Genomic DNA, 21008 nt, shown 5'->3' with positions numbered 1-21008 from the left:
CATTAATTTCCTTTTTTTCTGTGATAAATTCTTGTTACAGATTAGTCGAAGAGCAACGTAAACAGCTCGATTACATAATCGAAAGCGAGTATTCCACACAATGGAAATTACAGGAACTCGATAAATTAGACAATACCAATCGCTGTCATACGTGGAAGACAAGTAGTCTTCTCGATGCTGTTCGAGAATTACTGCGCGATCATCCCGGCAAGATTATACCTGAAGAAATCTACGCGGCGCATGAGATGACAAAGATCATCGAACATGGTATATGTATCGAACGAGAACGTCTTCTCCAATTGCTCGCTTTAGCCGAAGAATATGAGCAAACTCTTCAGGAATTTGCGCAAATTATCGAAATCGCTGAAAATTTGTTGGACAGTCCAATATCCGCAGTAAGCCTGGAACATCTCCAGGAAGAGATGCAGAAGCACAGAAAATTTTTCGTCAATCTGAACCACTGTCGCGCAATTCTCGAATCATTGGAAGGCAATCTAGATCCTGAAACCAGAGCCAAACACTCCGGTTTGCACGAAGAACTACATAGTAAAGCAACGGCGCTGCTCGATCAGGCAGCTTCAAGAGCGCAACAAATGGCTTTGGCGGCGTCGCGATGGATGCTACTCGAGCAGGGTGTAAAAGAAGAAAGAGGATGGCTCCAAGTTGCACATCAACGAGTTCCTGATCTTCAAACGGTGACTTCGACCGACTACGATCAATACATTTCTTTATATCAAGTTAGTAATTATATTAATACTATTATATTAAGGCTTACAAATTATACTAACAAATTTGTGATGTATAAATGTCCAGTATTTAATTTTAATAATTAATTTGTCACATTTCAGTCTCTATCATTGGATGTAGCCACTCATCATGCACGATTAATTCACTTACTCGGTGTGGCACGTAGTCTCCGTGATCTTATTGACATCGAGGATCCTGAAGATCGATATGGTGAAGCTCTAGACGTGATCGTCAAGCTGCAAGACAATATCGAATCCTCTCTAAAAAGACTATTGACTTTTAGAGAGAGTTGGAACAATCAAGAGGTACTAACAAATCGCGTAGAACATTGGATAACAATGGCCGAGAAGGAACTTGCTACATTACATGATCCATCGGGGAGTTCTATGCGTCAATTCTGGGTAAGGGTTCTTTCGATCTATGTCCAGATACTTGTTAAATATATTTATAACTTGTTAGTAATTCAGTACAAATATTTAGCGGTGAGCTGTATTTGTACATGCATTTAGGTCACATTTTTTCAACACATTTGGCCTTGTGCCATCGAAAGCACATGTCCTCTCTTTCACGCGAACCGTATTTTTAGTACGATTAAAATTGGAGAACGAAAGTGTTATGTATTACGTAATGTTAGCTTCATTTTTATCATCATCGTCATCGTTGCGTCATCGATTTTTTTATAAAAAAAATTTTAGTCTGTAATTATAATGTAATGTATTCCGGATTCTACAATTCAAATGCATATTTCAAGAAAGAACTGCGTACGATGTTTTGTTTCTATACGGCTATAATTTCCGATATAACTACACAAGTGATTAAACATCTTAAATCCTGTAGCGATCTTTTTACGCTTGCAGGAATTAAAAGCACAATATGAGGTTCACAACAACATGCGTGACGAAGCGGACAATTACTTCGAACAAGCCCTACGAATTATACCTCTGTCGGACGAAATGTTGCAGCGACAGTTTCATTACGAATTGCAGAGTCGTTGGAATGAGATTAGTGATAAGATCAACGAAATTCAAAAAGATGTCACTCGCAGCATTTCCTCGGACGAGATCTCGTCGAACGAAAAACTAAAATTACTCGAGAAGGAACTAAATGAGTTACGAATGACCATCAATAGTTTCCATGGAGTGCTGAAGACAGAAGAAGAACTAGACTTATACGTCGAGAGACTCACTATATTGTTCGAAAGAATCTCTTTGATTCAGAACGAAATAGGTAGATTAGGTCTTTTACCAGCGGCGGAGAGCGAAAGAGTCGGAATTTTATTATCATCGGCGCGTTGCGTAGAAGGACAAATAAGCGAAGAACTCGATTCGGCACAGCTACTCAGAGAAAAGATTCAGACTCTTCAACATGGATTAAGTCGCTTTAGGAAGGCTCACAAAAGATTATCTATGATATTAGATCAATGCGAAGGTAGCGAAAGACAAGAAAGCGACCTGGTAGCCGCGGCTGTAGATCGTTGTCAATCTGTCGCCAACGAATTAGCTGTCCTCTGGCAAGATCTAATGGCATTAAGACAGATGCTGCATAATTTACCAACCGGCATGAGAGTGACGGTGTCGCCAGTGGGCATAGAAAGAGACTTGTCTAATACACAGGATGTACACACCGAACTTGAATCCAGATGTGCGCATCTGCTTTCGTTGCTGACGAATAGATTGGAGTTATGGCGACGATTCGAGAGGCAGCTGGAAATGGTGCAACAATCCGTTCAAGAAGCGGATTATATGATGGAACTGTTAACCGTCCAAGACTCCGTTGATTACGACAGATTGCTGAAGGCCACGGAGCGCCTCGAGGTGAGTTTTTTTTTTTTTTTTTCTTTACGTTATATCAGTTTACGCAAAAGTAGAGCAATGCAGTTTACTCATGATGATAATAATATTGAGCAATGAAATCATCAGTGACTTGTAATTTTATGGAATATCAACGAGTTCATTAATGTCATTTGTTATTCGCCACGAATGGATACTAATTAGGAAAATGTATGTTTAAGTTGGACAAGAAAATTTAAATAGATCGTAATCTCGAAACTTTCAACTAACTTTCCTTGTAGCTTACAAATGATTAGTTAAAACTTGTTATCGTAGCAGTACTATGACAACATCGAACGAATCCGATTATAAATACAAGCCGATCTTATCAGTGATTCAAATTGTACACACGTGTTACAAGAACGTCGCGTTTCTCAGCGCGCGCAGGCGTCACGTTCCCGCTCTCGCTTATTTTCGCGGCTTAGAGTCGCGTTATCGTACGCTACCGCGGTGCCTATCAGTGCCGCGGGATCCGTGGTCACGTTTACGTCGCTGCTGAGAATATCCGCGAACTCGTCGATATCTTTCGAAATACTTCATTGCGTTTCGATCTGCATTATCGCTCGGCCGCGGTCGAGAGATAAACGCGAATCGAACGAGGCAATTTTTTTCGAACCGGCGCGACTCTCCGACGCTGGAATTCCACGACGAAGACGAAGCACAATAAATAGCCTCAAGGTAATATCGCCCCGCTCGCGGACGGTGAGTGCTTTCTTGAATGGTGCGGTCGCGTTTCCGCTCCGCGTGTCACGTGCCGAGTCGCTCCGGATTGCATGAAGAATATTTGGAACAGAATTTCCGGAGTTTCACGTTTTAACGGAAAGTTATTGTGACGTTAGAATTGAAGTTAAACACACATCACTTGTTAGTGATAACTTAGTAAGTTTTCAATGACAATCATCGCAAATATAAACGTTGATAAATTCGTTAAAATTAACTACATTTCTATCTAAAACGAAACCGAAAGTGGCGTAGCGGATACTGTGATTCGCATGCTTGATAGACCGAATGATGAGGTTTTTTTTTAAACGCTCCATCGGCGTGAAATAAGCGCATTCATGCGTTATCTGCAAAAGGAAACCGGATGTACATTTGTGCGGGACATAAACGTCACTATTCTTTCGACACCGCGCGTTGCACGTGTCGATAAAAAAAATACGAAACACCGATTAATTATTCTACGGAAGTTTACATTAAAAAAATCATTTATTGCTACGGCATATGTGGCATTCCTTCTTAAGAATTATTTCCTTGTATCGTTTTTATAACATACCGCTTAGGCACGATATCATCAATGTAAGATTAACTTTAATTTCAGTTTATCTTACTGTTTATCCTTTTCTAATTCTTAGAATTAATGTTTATCCTCTTTCTAATTCTTAAAATTAGAAAAAAAAGAGTAAATTAAACCGAGATAAAAGTTACTATTACATTGTTGGAATCCGGGCCTTAATCATTTTGTAGTCGTGTAAACTGCATAGGTTCTTTTGTATGACTCTTTACAACATTCGAAGTCGACCTTATTACAAATACGAGAACCTATCAGTGCGTGTGATATACAGCTTTAATAAAAAATAGCTCGGAAAAAGTTCTTGATTTCTCGGCGCTCAAGATCGTCATTAATATTTCTTTCCGGGGGCGATCGATTAACTCTCTGCGAATATATGAATGTGTAGATGAGAAAATGATTTCATAAGGATTATGAATATTTATTTCCGCCGGATTTCCATCGTGTCTCTCTTCTTCTTTTCCGCAAACGAGACCGTTACGCATCGCGGCGAGACATAAGAAGCAAGTCTATGCACACACCGTTATCCATCGATGAGTATTAAATCAGCATATATTATGCCAGGCGTGAAGTCGTTACAAGCAACAGGTCGTCTGTAACGAGATAGTATATGTAAAGCAAAGAATGTATCTCGCGATTTCTTGTTCGGTCGAGCGAGATATATAAACGTGATTATATTAAATAAGAGTGTACAGTATAGTTATTATTTCTTCGCATATAATCACATGAAATTATACATCTATCATGATACGTCTACGATCAATCGTACAATTACACGTGTAACATAAATGCAATATTAAACACGATAGAAATCGATCGAAATAAGTAACTTTAGGTAGTAGAATTTACGCGATTCATTGAGCGAAGAATAAATCAATATCGAATGTATATAAAATGCAATGAAGTGCATTATAATTGGCGAAACGATATTATAATTGTAAACGTGAAATGTTTTTTGTTTGTAAAATACAATCAATTTCAATTGACTAGCGATATAAACGAGTTAAATGTTATTTTTTATGAGATTCACGAATAATCTTTATAATCTCTAGAATCTTGAAATCACAATAAATGTACCATCTTAGATGATGCGTATTTGAAAATTCTATCTCGCAATGCAATAAATATAGCGTGCACTATATAGCTATATATATATATATATATATATCAATAACGACTGACACTCGCCACTTTAAAAACAATTACAAAAGATGATATAAATGATTATAGTCATTAACGTTATATGATAACGCGGTATGTAAACTATACACGTGAAGAAGCGTACGTCTATAGGAGCGCTGTGGCCGCTCAAACATATATTTATGATTTCCTCTTCCAGTATACTGTCTATCGATTTATCTTCGCGACTCATCAGAATTTTTAAACGTCAAAATGTTTTTCAACATCGACTAATCAATAATTAATATTAATCTACTTTGACATACAATGCCGTCAATGCGTAAAGACAAATAAAACACGGTAAAATGTCAATCGTAAATTCCTCACATAAATTACTTGTATGATCGAATAACATTTTTTAAGAAAATTTTTAAAGTTTCTTTCTTCAGATGATAGTGTAGATTTTGGTATTTGATAAAAATTAATATTCTCTCTTGATAATAAGATAATGCACTTGCGTGTGCCTTTTCTTGGAAAATTCACGAGGTGAACGAACTAGAGTACACGACACAAAATTAGTTCAACTATGTTCTGACCGAATTCATGTAAGTCTCCAAATGTGCTAGTCTCGTGCCGCAAATTTATTTATAGCGTGTTTTAAGTAAAACCGGCGCTTTCTTTGAATTGTCTGACGCGAAGTCGTCCATACAGGCAAAATTCTTAAAATTGAAATAGCAACGTTGGATAAAAATAGACGAGAACACTGCGAGGTTTCAATCTGTGGAAAAATAAGTTCAACCTCTTTTTCGTTGTATATAGCGTATACTTAAAAAAATCAATGATTAATGGAAAAATATATTTAACAAATTATTACCTTCTTTTCTGTGAATGAGGATTTGAAACGCGTCTTTAATAATTCTTAAAAAGTATTCAATACTATAATATTAATTTAAAAAATGAGTGTACGGATAATCATTTTCATAAATATGTACTTATAAGAATTATCTTTCAATTTTATTAATGTTCTATTTTTTGCATAAAAACTCAAATTTATTTATTTAAAGCAATAACTGTTTGATTTCTAATATTTGCAAAATGTTTATGTATAAATATTGAATATACTACAATATATGTACATATATATTTCAATGTATTATATTTTTTCCGATTTTTTTCTTGAAACGGCAGGGTTTGAACGGCGATTTGGGTGCTCGAGAAGTTCTCATTGGCGAATTACGTGCCGCTGCCGAGCCTCTGCGGGAGAGTTGCGCCGCAGAGGTCCGCGAGAGGGTCGACGCCGCAGTAAATGAGGCCGTACAGGCTTGGGAGGACACAAGGGCCGAATTGGATGCCCTTTGCACCCGATATCAACACGCGTGCAGGCTTTGGCAGCAATACAAAGATTCTAGCGCCGCGGTGAAGGCCTGGGTAGATACCCAAATGAACAGTGTGGTAAATTTGCCACCGGAGGAAGCAGTCAAGCAAGTTAAGGTAGGTGATGTCATCAATCTTTTGTTGCTGGTATAAATTAAAATCCTTACTTTGAAAGTAGTCCACTTTTGAAAAACTTGCTAACTTCTATATCGCGGAAACGGAAGACACGTGAGAAGGTCCGTTAATAGTTGATAATTAGCAAACAAATAGATCTGTTAAGTAGTGACCTTCACAAACATTAGAAAGTTACGTAAGAGATTACGTCAATTCTTAAAATAAGAATTTGAATATTCAAGAATTAGAGAGGTTTCTCGGCCAAAGAACTGATATTCCAGTTGATAAACTTTAAAAGAATGAATGAATAAATCATCTGTTTTCTGTCGCAAACGGATGATTTATTTATGCTTTTAAAGTTTAGCAGCTGAGATATTAGTTCTTTGCGTTTATATTTAAGTACTAAATCATTTTAATTTATGTACATTTTAAATATATATGTATAGACACGTATAGCATATAGGTGGCATATAGAAAGATACCGATTAAATCTTTTTATGCACATAGAGGAAAATTGCTGCCTAATATTATCCTCCTCAACTATATTTTTCATCATTTTACTCAAATTTATTTTTAAAGGAGCTATGTTTTTAAAAATTAAGAAAGAAGAAGATTTAATCATATGCTTTATATCATAAAAAGAGGTTACAATAAATTAATTTGTTTCTGACAAAAAATCAAATTTAATAGATATCTTCAAATGTCGAACTACAATATCCAATATTAACTTGCATATAAATTAATATCAAAAGAGAAATATAACAAAATATCTCGAGTATGATTTTTTTGGCAATGTTCTTTTATGTTTTTTCTTTCATCTTTTTAATTTATTAGATGTAATGCGCTGTATCCCTTCATAAACAAATGTTAGGAGAATATCATATTTGTTAAAAAATACTAAACATTTTTACAATCCGTATTCTTTATACATATCAACATATCGGAGACGATATATGAAGCGAAGGATTCTTTTCTCTTATGATAATGAACAGGTCAAGGATATACAACAAACACGCATGTTTTTTTCAATGGAGAAGCGTGCAATCTATTTTTTCATCATGAAGTGTTGTTAATAATTACGTGATAAAAATATTAAATATTATTGTATATTCTCCATACGACGGAGAAAATCAATATATATCAGAATGAAAATAATAGGACATGCAACAGACGTGGTTTCATCCCTTGAATGGGAAGCGCATGATGTCATCGTCCCCAACTGCGCGCGCACTACTACTGTCTACGGATATCATCGCAGCATACAAGAAAGGGACGAATAAGAGTAAAAGTCGACTCATCATCATCGTCACCCCTCGCTCACGCTGCTCGTACAGGCGTGCCGACTGGCAGGGGTAGATCGTCGAGAGAATACGGGGCAAGAGGGCGAGCCGCACAGACGTGCGCATCGATCCTTTGGAGACTACGCCAGTTTGGTCCAGGGCGTTGCGACGTTTACAGCATCCAGCGTACGCTCTCGATAACGTTTTATCAAAGAATCGTTTATCTCGTCGGAACTTGCGCGTACTCGTTCCTTCTTATCTCTCTGAGGAAATTTTTCAGCATCGCATCTGTCACGCGTGAGCATGAATATATCGGATGATACATAGGCATAAGTTTGTATACGTGTGTACGTATGTGAATGTGAAATGCGCAACGGCGATTCGGACCATGTGTTTAGATGACAGAAGGTACAGTGCCGCACGTGTTCGCCTAGTTTTGGAGTGGAACTTCATGAAAACGCGCGTAAAAAAACAGAAACCATGAACGAAGATATGGACTAAAGACATGTGCACGCCGGAAGAAATAAAGGTAAAACGATGTGATGAGCAGGCAGAAGAATGATGAAATTTATGAAAAATCGTGATTATTTGCCACAAATCAGAGATTCCTGCTGATTATTAAAAAAAAACATAACAGAATTATTTTTAATTCTGCGAAAATAACGCGCGTGACTTTTCTAAGACCTTCATTTTTATTTATATCACTAACAAAGAAAATTTCTTTAAAAAAATCGAGATCAGAGTAAATTTTAAAGTCAAATTTTTAAAGAGAATATATTTGTTAATAAAAATATTATAAAGAAAAATTTCAAATAATTTGAAGATTGTAAATATCAAAATAATATTGTTCAAAAAATTATTAAATTATATAATTTGTTGCATTGAAAGTTAAATACCGGAAAGTATACGAATAGAATTGAAAATGTCTGTCCTTTGTATGTAGATAAACGGCATATAAGCGTGTTCTGTAAAGGCGGATATTGATGTAAATATACGAAGGTCTTGCTCCATGGCTGATAACGTATTCGTGTGTGTGCGTGTTACAAGAATATATGCATTCATTTATCTATAGTCATCGTTAAAACAGCTCGATGAAAACAATTCTTTTTTACTCCATCTAAGCAGACGCGCGCTTTCCAAACATTGCGATCCTTATGTGGATATAAAAAGGAAAGAAATGTTAGCTTATTTTTTGTCTTTAATATATTTCGTCTCAACATTCCACGTATAACAGTACTATACCACAGATATCGAGTAATACAGATCAAATCAATACGTTCATCGCGTGAACGTGACTACAACTATTCAGACCTCTTCAAATACTTGCGGATTCGAGTATTTAATTGTCGAGATACAGCCGCAACAGATGTATCGATCCCTTCTGCGACTTCAGGCGTAATAATTAGCGAATTAGCTAATGAAATAAAAATTATGATCTGAGAAGAATGTGCTGCTAGACCAAAAAGAATTAAAATGTACGAAACATATAAAAATATATATATATAATTGGTATTTTTCGATTCAATAATACATTTTAGATAATCGTTTCTTTAAATAAAATGCGTTTCTCAACGAGGATTAAGGTATATGATAACGAAAGTTCTGAAAAATGTGTACAGTATAATATTTTCATAATAAATTTAGTTCTTCTACATAGAAGGGTAATAGATACACATTGCACGTCTATAAATATCGATAGAGAGGAATAAACACGTGCTCTTCATGTAGACGACTTTAGATCCGTTCTAGATCTTCCTCGCTTGACTGCATTTTGAGCAAGAGAAATAATTGCATTAATATTTTAATATGATGGATTAATTCATACCACCGATATGACAAAAATACAAATATAATATAAAATTAGGAAATAATATATAAATATTATAAAAATACATAACATAAAATAATATAAGAATGATATAAAATTTATATGTTCCGTATGCTAGTCACGTTATATTCGAAAAATGAAGAATTAAGGAAAAAAGACTTTCGCGCGAAAAATTTGAGTGGAACGCAGATGCGTTAAAGCTTGGATGTTTTAGGTTTGCGAGGAGACACTGGCGGAGCACAAAGAAAGACTAGCGGAACTGCGCGGTCTGGTGGCACAGATCGCATCGGATGTGGGTTTGGACGCTGGTGGACCGCTGCACTGCGAAGTTGAAGCGCTAGGTCAACGACTCGAAGATGTTCGGGAAACCTTGTCGACCCTCGCGGACACGGTGGATGCCCGTGTCCTCAACCAGGAACTTGCCCGCGGTGATCTATGCCAGACGAAAAATTTCCTGGATTCGGTCCAACAGGTACATACCTCCGTTCATGCTGCATCTGTTTCTGCCTAACTGCATGCCAGTCAAGCATCTTTCATTCGTTTTAACGCGAATACTCGAGCATTACGAGTGTCAAGATAATTATCTCGTAAAGATTTAAAAGAAACTATATATAGATTTAAGAAACTCTTTTCTCTATCCCCCTAATATAAAAAAAAAGAAAAATAATTTTATTACAATAAATTATAACAAGTATAAGAGATATTGTGATTTTCAGTTTCATGTCGAACTAGAATTATAAGCATATACATGATGATAGTTTCACATATTTTTCTCGAGTGTGTGTGTCCGATGTGCTGATTAATCCTGGCACGTACGTGCGAAACGGCTTCAGGACCTTGAAGAACGAGACCTTCCTCGAATTTCTCACAGTACACAGTAAAACATTTTTCAAGGATCGATGTATACGTTCCCCTGCGCTTGGAAGGTGATAGTTAGAGCCGCGGCGTTAGGTCGCTTTAGTCTGACGTACTAACGCGTCCATCAGTTGTTGAGCGGCGCACCATTGGTGCTTGGCACAACCTCGATCATCGCTTCGCACGCGCGTTTATATTTTAATCGCGGTAGTTCCGAAACAATTTGTTATGTCAAGGCCGAAGGGCTTAACCCGTGGTGGCAATTACATCAGTCACGAAATCCGCAACAGCTGAATGGCTGCAACACTCGTGCACACAGCGTCGGCCGAAACTTTCGAACTTGAGAGCGGCGCTGCGCCGAGTTCCGTTTCCCGACGGAATTTACGGCGTGCATCGAGCGTGCATCGTCAACGTCGATCGACAGATAAAGGCGATTCAATACGATCCTACTTGCTAGGAGAATATAACAACGTTGCTACGTTGTTGAATCACGTTTCCTTCAAAACTTAGTAAGAACGATACTTAATCAGTGCATCGATCGATGTGACGTGTTGAGAATTCACGGAACCATTCATGCGCGCCAAATTAACTCATAAATTTTTTTCTATTTCCCTGTCGATTTTTTAAAGAACCCGTCAAATAATCGATCGTAATCAGAAGAGCTTGTCCGTCTATTTTTCAGAGTCTGACAGCGGTGGGTCAAGGCGAGTCTAACGAACAACTGACTGTATTACGAAATCACCTACTTGCGTTAACTCGAACTGAGCCGCAGCTTCAATCCATCAAGGATCGCGCGTTAGATGTTTCCGTGCAAGAACCGTCGGTGGTTGAGGTGGTCCAGTTATGGCAACGTGTATTTCAAGAAACCTTCCAGCAGTATCACCGTTTGTCGACACGATTAATCCGCTCGCAAGATGTGATTGCTGCGTTAAAGCTTTGGGAAGAATATTTGACGCATGTGCAAGATTTTCTGTCGAGCGGTATGCCAGGTGATTACAACAGTTTATCAGAGCATCGGAATCTCTGTGAGGTTCATCGAAAACTTTTGCCTGAACAGCAGAATCTCATTTTGACCGTGCGACAAGAGGAAGATCGTGATCGATCGGTTACCGAGCAATTCAATGCCTTAACAAATCTTCACAATGAGACATTGGCAAGAATATTGGAGCGACATGCGACAGTGCGTGACAGAATATCGGCCTGGGATAGATATAAATTAGATCAAAGAAAATTGTTGACGTGGTTAAAGGAAGTTGAAAGAGAACGGCAACGCATGAACCTACAGTTCATCCACTTGAGAAGGCTTGAAAAGATTCTGCAGAGAATTCAGGCGCTATTGGACAAGATGCCAGTTGGCGAGACTCAGGTAGAGTCTCTTCAGGAGCAACAGGAATACCTCCTAACTAATTGCGACGAGACGCTGACCGTCTCGATACGCATGGAACACGCTGCAAACGTACAACGGATCGCAAATTTGCGAGCCGGTTTGGAAACCTGGAGGGACTTTGTTCAACGAGTGCAGAAATTGCATGAAGAACACGTCAAGCAGTCTGAGATGATCGTCACGACCTTCCAGGAAATTGGCCAAACATTGAGCGCGGGCTTCCATGCGGGACCAACAAGTCTATCCAGGACGAAAGAACAACTTGATTCGCTTGAACATTTGAGAACTCGCCTAGCTAACGCGCAACGCAATTTGGAATCTCTTGGTGTAATCACGGAACAATTGAGAGAGTGTTTGAGCCCGAGCGACATGAAGACGTTAAATCAACAAGACGCGCTTCTAACGCAACAACACGGCGATCTTGAATACCAATTAGCTTTATTATCATATAGACTTGGGGAACGTTGTGCTCTTCATGGTCGATGGGAAAATAGATTAAATAAATTGTTATCGTGGATGGAAGATGTAACGACCAGAACGCAGAACCATGACATGATGGTATTGGACGAGCCTGAAGAGGCATTGAAGCGACTTGAGTGCGAACTACAGACGGAGATGAGTTTGAAACAGCGCGAACTCGAGTGGTTACAGAATACCGGGCAAGAGCTAATAGAAGTCGCCGAAGAGACAGAGAAAGCAAAACTCCAGCAATCCTTAAACGAAGTCAACGAGAAGTGGAATCGTCTAATGGCCGGCGGTAAAGCAAGAGCTAACAAGCTGATCGATCTAATTCAAACTATGAACTCATTGATCAAGAGGATAGCTGATTTACGAACTTGGCTGACCGGCATCGAAAGTCAGCTATCAGAAGCTATCATTATTGAGAAACTCACACAGAAAAACATCGATAAAAAGCTCGAAGATCACGACCATCTCAAGATCACTATTGAGGCTGAAAGCGGTAATATCGGCGAGGTGTTAAATTTATGTGAAATCCTATTAAACGATTGCGACACATGGAAAGCTTCTTTTAACATGGACGCGATAAAGAACGGTATGGAAAGCCTAGAGAAACGATGGAAAGCTGTGTGCATTAAATCTACCGAGAGCAAGCGAAAAATCATGATGATTTGGAAGCTGTTGCAAGAGTTGGAAAAAACCAGATGTGAGCATGAATCATGGCTAGTAAAAACAGAGAAATCTCTGTTAGAGTTGGAAAACGATCTTACAGAGATCTCGAAAGAAGAATCAAGAAAAATAACCGAGAAAGCTAAATCGATCGCCAAAGATATCGAAGCTCATCAGAAGGCCTTGAAAATCCTAGAACAGATATTTGGACGTCTGGCCAAGTCCGGATTGGATACCGACAATTTTAGATCTCTTACGGCCGAGACACGGAAGATCATTGACAGATGGTTGGTTCTGGAGACAAGAATCAACGCCATTATCTCGAGCATTCAACGGGAACAAAAGACTTACCGCGAGTTCGTATCCACACATGGTACTGCAGTAATGGGCCTGACGCAGGTGGATGTTCGCCTAACGCAAATGCAACACCTCGCCACACCTGAGCAAAGAGCATCGTTGCGACGAAGGCGTCAACAGTTGAGTGAAATCGAGGAAGAGCTCGATACTCAAAATGTTACGCTGCGCAAAGCAGACGAATTAGCATTGCGAGTTATGCAGGAGAGCAATCCTGATGACGTGACCGCGATTCAGGAACTGGTAGACGAATATCAACTCCTATGGCGGGATATCAAATCGCGAGTAATCGCGCTGAAAGCGGAACTGGAAACGCAAGAAAGATCGGAGGTCGACGAGGCCGTGCAGGTAGAAACTTTGAAATTTGAGCGAGATACCGCGGTTCAAGTAGACACCCTACCAAGACTCGTCAGAATGACTTCATGTGACGCATATTTAATGGAATTGGAAACTGCCTTGAACGAATGCAACAACGCCCTAAATGCTTTGGAAGCAACGATAACACCTGATCCCGTTTCCGGTCCTGGGCTCAACGCGGCTGCTAAAACTATCGTAAGATTTTTATTTTCAGTTAAGTGTAGTTTTTATTATTTTATTAAAATATCACGGAATTATTACAGGCTAAACTAATCGGAAGTTGCCAGTCCTCGATAGAACTGGTACGCCACCTTCATAATCTGCTCATGGAAGACGACAAATTGAGTTTAGGAACTGCTAAAAGTAGCGAGGTAACAACATTAATAGCTCGATACGAAACACTCATTGCACTAGCAAGAGCACGTGAACAGCAAATCAGAGAGCTCAGGTAAAGTTTCTCTCACGCTCACTTCAATGTTTAAATATCTAGTGCATTTTAGGTTTTGTAGTAAGCAAAGATTGCAATAACACTTTTTTTATAAATTAATCTTCATCATATGTGAGTGCGAATTTAGAGAAAAAAATATTTATAGAAAAAAATTAATTAAATTACGAAAGCTGTAGATAATATATATAAAAATCAAGCCTGTTCAATATTTTACTCACAAAATTAAACGCTTTCATTTCTTCATCGTCTCATTGAGCAAGCCATAGTGAAAACAAAAAAGAATAGATTATCTCATGAGATAGCCTTGACATTTTTTTTTCTCTATCTTACTCAACGAGATAATGGAAAGGTGGAAGCGTTTACTCACGAGGAAAGTATTGGGCACGCCCCTACTGCAAATACACGATTTTAATTACATCACGCATAAAACTTTCTTTTTATCTTATTAATGTGGTACTTTCTGAGAATTTTAAAACAATATCCTAAAATACTAACTTATATAAATAAGAGTTATGTATACACTGCTAACTCTTGCATATATTTGTATGATATTCAATTTTAACAATATCTTATATATAGATGATTATCCATTTATGTCATTTTTAATATTCACGCAACTAATGCTGAATAAACAATTAATAAAGTACAATATATTATTATACTGTTACGATTCGTAAGAATATCGTGAACGCTTTTCTCTTTGTGTTGTTTAAGCTTCATCCTTTTGCTAATATAGATGCATTAACACTGCCTTGCAATAATTTTAATGCGAACAATAATGCTTAGCAAAGCCAATTATAATAATGCTTATCCCTTATCCTATACAGATCGCCAGTCACCGATGCTTACGCTTTTCCATGTGACCAGTGAGTAATTATATAACAATTAAATTCAATAAAATAAATTTATTTTACTAACAAAAAAATATTCCCGAAAAACTCTAAAGCTTTAATGTTTCTTATATAATAAAAACTTTTGTAGAGAGAGAGAGAGGGGGGGGGGGGAGAGAGAGAGAGAGAGAGAGAGAGAGAGAGAGAGAGAGAGAGAATAAAAAACCTTCTCAACTTTGATAAATTAATTCATAATCTCATTAAGCAAAATTGAACTATTTGCAACTTTAGCAAACAGAAATAGTCATATAATTTATGCTAAATACAATATAATACATGATCTTAAAACATTTATTAATTAAATTGTAATTATAATTTCGAATATATTGGTTATAATCACAATTATAATCATTGCAGTGATAGTGGCAGATTGACCTGTCCATTATGCTCTCGTCGTAATTGGGCTCAATTGGACAATGATTTATGGCGTTTGGACAAATGGTTGGAGTACGCGGAGGGTACGCAGAGTGAGCAACATTCGCCGCCCAATGATATAGAACAATTGGAGGACGTAATTCAGGATCATCGCGAGTTTCTATTAGATCTCGACAGTCATAGGAGTATTGTAACGAGTCTGAATATAGTCGGTACTCACCTAGTCGATCATACTGAAGATACGGAACGTGCGAAGGAGCTTCGTGACAGATTGGCTGTGGCAAACAGCAGATGGGAGAAAATTTGTACAGCTGCTGTGGAGTGGCAGGATCAGTTGCAGCACGCCCTCATGACGAATCGTCAATTTTATCGTATTATAGAAGAATTATTAAGTTGGCTCGAACGCACTGAGGTCAGCATTAGAGCAAGCGAACCAATCGATTTGACCGAATCTAGTAATATCCTAGAAGCAAAATATAATAAATTTAGGTAAATATCTCTATTGATTTTTTGCAAATCGACACTATCAATAAATAAAATACATCAAAGTAGCCGAATTTCTATAAAAAATTTGTATAGCAAATAATATATCAAAATCTATTTTAAAATTATTTAATTCTTATTTTAGGGAACTGCGAAGTGATCTGGAGCGTTGCGAGCCGCGAGTAATATCGTTACAGGATGCAACTAATCATCTTTTGGACGAACAGACAGAAACTAGAACGCGTCTGCAAGAACTGCGATTAAGGTTACAGTCGTTAAGAAGACTTACAGGAATCTATGTCCTTAAATTAGGAGCTGCCCTCGGGCTGGATCCACGGGATATCGGTCTCGCTGCTACATCTACGTCTCTTGCATCTCTCTCACATGACGTAAGTTCTAAATTATTTCTTCTCGTATAATAAATCTATCTATAATCAAAGCAGTCACCATGGTATTAATTCATTAATCTATTTATTATTGTCAAGTTTGTATAAGCCTGAAGTAGATTTGTTAATAGATAATGTGACACCAAATGTAGTTGATTGATGTAACATTGAAATATATGGTGCTTTTCAGTAATAGATATGGTATAACTCAGTGATCATTTAATTTTTGTTTAACACCGACAAACAAGAAGGCTGTAATGATCACAATGTATTACAATGTATCATCTGTGTCTCCTGCTGAAAAGCACCTATATATATAATATACTCTGGTAATAATTTAAGAGCAAAAATATTTAAAATTAAAAATGAAAAGAAGATTTCTAATTATATTTACTGGAAATTGTTACAAATAAGAATCTGATGTAATGTAAATTTTTTTTAATTCTTTCATGTCCATACAATGGTATATGTATGTTTGTGGAAAGCTTATTAATTAGCTCGCTAGCTTATTGTTAGAAAGTCTCAAAGCGTCCCGCATAACATCAAGAAATAAAACATTCAAAATTTTATAAAATGCATGATGACTATTGTACCGAGAATGAATTATTTTGGCTAAATATACTACGTAATACGTACGAATGTCTCGTCTGATGAGATCCAATGAGTTGCTATACATTATTCCGAAGAATTAAAACATTTTATTGGTACATTGATCAAGAACTTTTAACGATAACCTTAATTACGATGACATTTCAAAGTGTAAACAAAAACTTATCGCCATCTAGCCGCCATCATTGAAATGTAATTATGAGCGCCAACTTCTGATTGATGCTAATTCCGCTCCAACTTCATGATGGACGTTATAAAAGTGAGAGAAATGTTCCAGAAAGATCCGAATTGTTGGATGAAAATTCGAATGAATCATTGTTAATTACGACCGTGCGCGTTAACTAACATATTACAATGATAGCCTGAGCACTTCTATGTTTGAACCCGTAACTTCGCAGGTCATTTTTACACAGAAAATGCGGATAAAAAACGCGGAACGATTTCACTTTAGCTCCGACATAGGCTGCGTTCGGAAATGTCACTCGAGTGTCCCCATGTGTCGTATTATCTTTGTTGTTCACTCAGTGTTAAACAAGGATAAGATGATACACGGAAACACCCGGGTGATGTTTTCGAACGCAGCCATAATCATGAGTCACGGCGCGATCTGAAAACTTACATGGCGGCGCATGCGCATAAATGCATGAAATCATACGATTAACAATCATAAATTTTTGTTATAATTTATTAGGTGTTAAATTGAATTCCTGCCGTTTTTTATCTCCAAAATTGATTTGTTTCGAAGGGAAGATGAATGAATACCTTAATCAAAGTAATTTCCTCCATTTTTTACTTTATTACTAATTAATAATACTTTATTAATAATACTTTGATTGAGGTATTTCCCTTCGAAACAAATCAATTTTGGAGACGAAAAACGGCAGGAATTAAGTTTAACACCTAATATAATAAAATACATTAGTCCCTTTTTTATACGAGAAATATGTATGATACACAAAGTAACTTTCGTTATAATACTATTATTATAATAAATACTATTGTATAAAAATTAATTCGCTTTAAAAAATTAGAAAAAGACATACATATTCCATATTTATTAAAGTGCAGTGTAGTAAACTACTTTATAATTTTATAGTATTAATTGGTCCGTTCTGATTGTTTGTCTGTAAAATTTCTCAAAAATGGCTTGATCTTTTCTATCTTCGGCAATAGATATCAGATCGAATCTTAGTTTTATCGTAAAATGAGTCAAATCAGTTGATCATAAAATGGTTAAAGGTTTAAATCAGAGATTAATATAGAATAAACTAAACGGCTTTATTTTCTCAAATTTTGATTTTTCGCTGCTACTTCGTTACATTTATTTGCAATGATTTATTTCTAAGTATGATTTTTTTCAATCATTATCAATCGCTTTCAATTTTAAAAGCCATGTAACATTTCGGTCTATTAAACTCTTCACCTTCAAATAATTTGATGAAAATGTGTTTATTATTAATGCTAACTTGGTAGAGGTGAGGTACTTGATAGATTTCACGATTGTCACTTTTATATGTTACCATGCACTACGACAAGATACTATTAAAGACCAATAATCTTATGCAAATTTTCGTCAATCACCAAAAGGGTCCTGAAGGCTCGGTGGTAATTGAAGAATACAAACATTATGTTTTAGTGGTCCCAACAATAAATTAATGAAGATTTTACTTTTTCTAATCACTATTTTATCATTTTAGAAATATACAAATCTAAAGATATATTTTTTATGGTAAAACAATAATTAAAGACAAAATCCTCATTATTTATCTTCGAAACCGCAAAAACAATTGACAATAATGTCAGCATTCTTCAATTTTTGTTCCCCGGAGTCATACTGGTCCCACTAATTCACATTAATATGTTAGTCTTTAATAATATCTCCTCGGTGATGTTATTGGATAAAAAGCGATCTTAATACTTTTATTTCTACATCTGTGTATGATTTATTGTAGATGATTGCACAAATTAGTAAAATCACACAAATTTTTCAGAACGAGAAGCGTTATTCGATGATGAGAAGTCATCACGATGGCACTTACATGCATAAGTTATCCGTAGTAATCACTTGCACAGTATCTTATTGTTTGTGTTTTCTGTTTTGTTGAACTGTAGCTGCTCGACGAAGCTGCCTCTGGGACTGCTCAGCCTCACGCCACCGGCACAGAGTATGTTGTTTCTTTTTTCGTGACAATATCTGTCGATTAGTTTTACGATAGAACTTTATTTATCATAAGGATGATCATGATAATTATATATTTATTTAATGAGTGAGATAGATAAATAAAGCTCTGTCATTTGTAAGAAAAATTAGTTCTCATCATTTCAACGAGATAATCTTATTTAATATTCCATTACTGGAAATCTGTTGCAGTGGTGACGAAAGAGACCAAACGGTATTGGCACGTGGTTATCGTTTCTTAGGGCGAGTTCTGCGAGTTTCTCTTCCAATCCAAGCATTGATGCTGTTACTGCTTGGCGTCGCATCTCTGGTACCATCTGCAGAAGAAGACTACAATTGTATGCTTTCTAACAATCTCGCGAGGAGCTTCACGCCAATAGCTTTTTATCCGAATGGACCTCCACCGGTATAACAATAAACAACGTTTAAAGACCTTATTCCTGAATAATATCGTATACGAAAATACTACAGAAATTTATAATATATATAGCGTATATTATAGTACTTATTTTCGTCCATTTTATATGCGACATTTTACAAGAATACGGTCCCTGTTGTTTTGTTGCGTGTCACTTTGCCAACTTAAGATTGATACTTCTCATGGGGCATTGACGAGGCAAGCCAATACAAAGCCGATTAAATTTCTTTACCTTTACCTTGCGTAATTAGCATTGAAAGATACGAAATTCAAACTGTCCTGAGCTTTCTTCATCAATGTTTTCATTGACTGCAGCCGCAGTGCGCGTATCACAGGAATCTTTATATAATATATGTATATTGTAATTTTACACACGACGAATTTGTACGTAAGTAATTAATGTAACGGACCAAGCGGTGACTGAAAATATGTAGCCGACGCGAAAACACATTCTTTAATTTATTATTATTATTATATATATATATATACATATAATATTGTATATTTCGTTATAAATTTATGCGTGCAATATCATGCTCCTTCCCGTGCGAAGCGTGCACACGGTCAAATGTCTCAGTATCATAATGAATAATACCTATCTTGACAAAGTATTTATTGTAAAGACATTGACTGACTTGAAACGTTCGAATGTATGTATATCGACCTTGTATATTAACCCTTTAATTGCGAAAGGCATATACATATGATTCTGAGAAAGTTGCCTTTCATTTGCGGAAAAAACATATATATGTATATATTAATTTGTAGTTGAAATTTGGAGCATTCTTGAAGCGAAAATTAACAATTTGTTCAAATTCAACAAGCTTATAAAAATTAATATATAGCTAAAACAAAATAACAAATTCAAAATAAATAAACAATAAAAAATAAAAGATGTGGAACAATTCATCCACGTGTTTTTACTTATGGTATATATTGCTCCCTTATTTCAAAAGTGATGTAACTCAAAAAATAAAATTCCCCAAAAAAGGAAAAATTATTTTTTATTTAAATTTGGCAAAAATTAATAATCAAATAACATCTGCAAAAAGAATATGGCGATAAATTCATTTCTTACGATTAATAGGAAAATATTTACTTAACTTGTTCTTGGTATAAGTAACTAAAAAAACACATTTTTAGAGTTTTATCACTTTTGAAATAAATAATATGTAAGCTACAGATATTTGGAGTTAGTGAACTTTTAGACATTAATTCTCAATGACGTGATTTTTTTGATAAAAATCATCTTTTCTATTGTACGTACTATACGAGGTGTGATCAAAAAGTAAGGTGACTTTTTGAATTTCGCGCGCTCTGTACCACTCTAATTTCAAAATTTTTTTGTTGTTGTGTTGGTACACTCGTCACGATCATATGTTCACAGTTTTGACTATATAGCATGTGTTGTTTTTATGTGAGAGGCATAAAGGTTAGACTCGTGTTTGCGTGCTCGGCGATTTTTTGCTGTTGAAAATAATGGAGCAGAGAGTTTGTATTAATTTTTGTGTAAAAAATGGTATTAAGTGTTCAAAAACTCTTGAAATGTTGACAGTGGCGTAC

At 36.4% G+C, this 21008-nt stretch overlaps 1 protein-coding gene across 4 annotated transcripts in view; it reads left to right on the top strand.

Annotated features, from left to right (window-relative positions):
• Msp300 (Muscle-specific protein 300 kDa) overlaps positions 1 to 20299 on the top strand; it is a 107814-nt gene extending 87515 nt beyond the window's left edge. For 2 of the 4 annotated variants that reach the window (XM_018516023.1, XM_018516021.1), the window contains 12 exons: positions 41 to 737; positions 849 to 1148; positions 1605 to 2561; positions 6172 to 6474; positions 9794 to 10051; positions 11117 to 13852; positions 13921 to 14105; positions 14933 to 14971; positions 15353 to 15859; positions 15999 to 16242; positions 18961 to 19013; positions 19220 to 19439. In XM_018516023.1, the coding sequence (XP_018371525.1) occupies positions 41 to 737; positions 849 to 1148; positions 1605 to 2561; positions 6172 to 6474; positions 9794 to 10051; positions 11117 to 13852; positions 13921 to 14105; positions 14933 to 14971; positions 15353 to 15859; positions 15999 to 16242; positions 18961 to 19013; positions 19220 to 19439 (6499 nt within the window). Of the gene's footprint in view, positions 1 to 40; positions 738 to 848; positions 1149 to 1604; positions 2562 to 6171; positions 6475 to 9793; positions 10052 to 11116; positions 13853 to 13920; positions 14106 to 14932; positions 14972 to 15352; positions 15860 to 15998; positions 16243 to 18960; positions 19014 to 19219 lie in introns of all 4 variants that reach the window. The other 2 variants (XM_018516020.1, XM_018516022.1) reach the window with 2 other exon arrangements.
• The last annotated feature ends 709 nt before the right edge of the window (positions 20300 to 21008 follow it).

This window comes from Trachymyrmex cornetzi, unplaced genomic scaffold, assembly GCF_001594075.2.
Source record: "Trachymyrmex cornetzi isolate Tcor2-1 unplaced genomic scaffold, Tcor1.1 scaffold608, whole genome shotgun sequence".
Classification (NCBI taxonomy): Eukaryota; Metazoa; Arthropoda; class Insecta; order Hymenoptera; family Formicidae; genus Trachymyrmex; species Trachymyrmex cornetzi.
The sequence above is the reverse complement of the archived record's forward strand: the minus strand, read 5'-3'. Positions and strand labels throughout refer to the sequence as shown.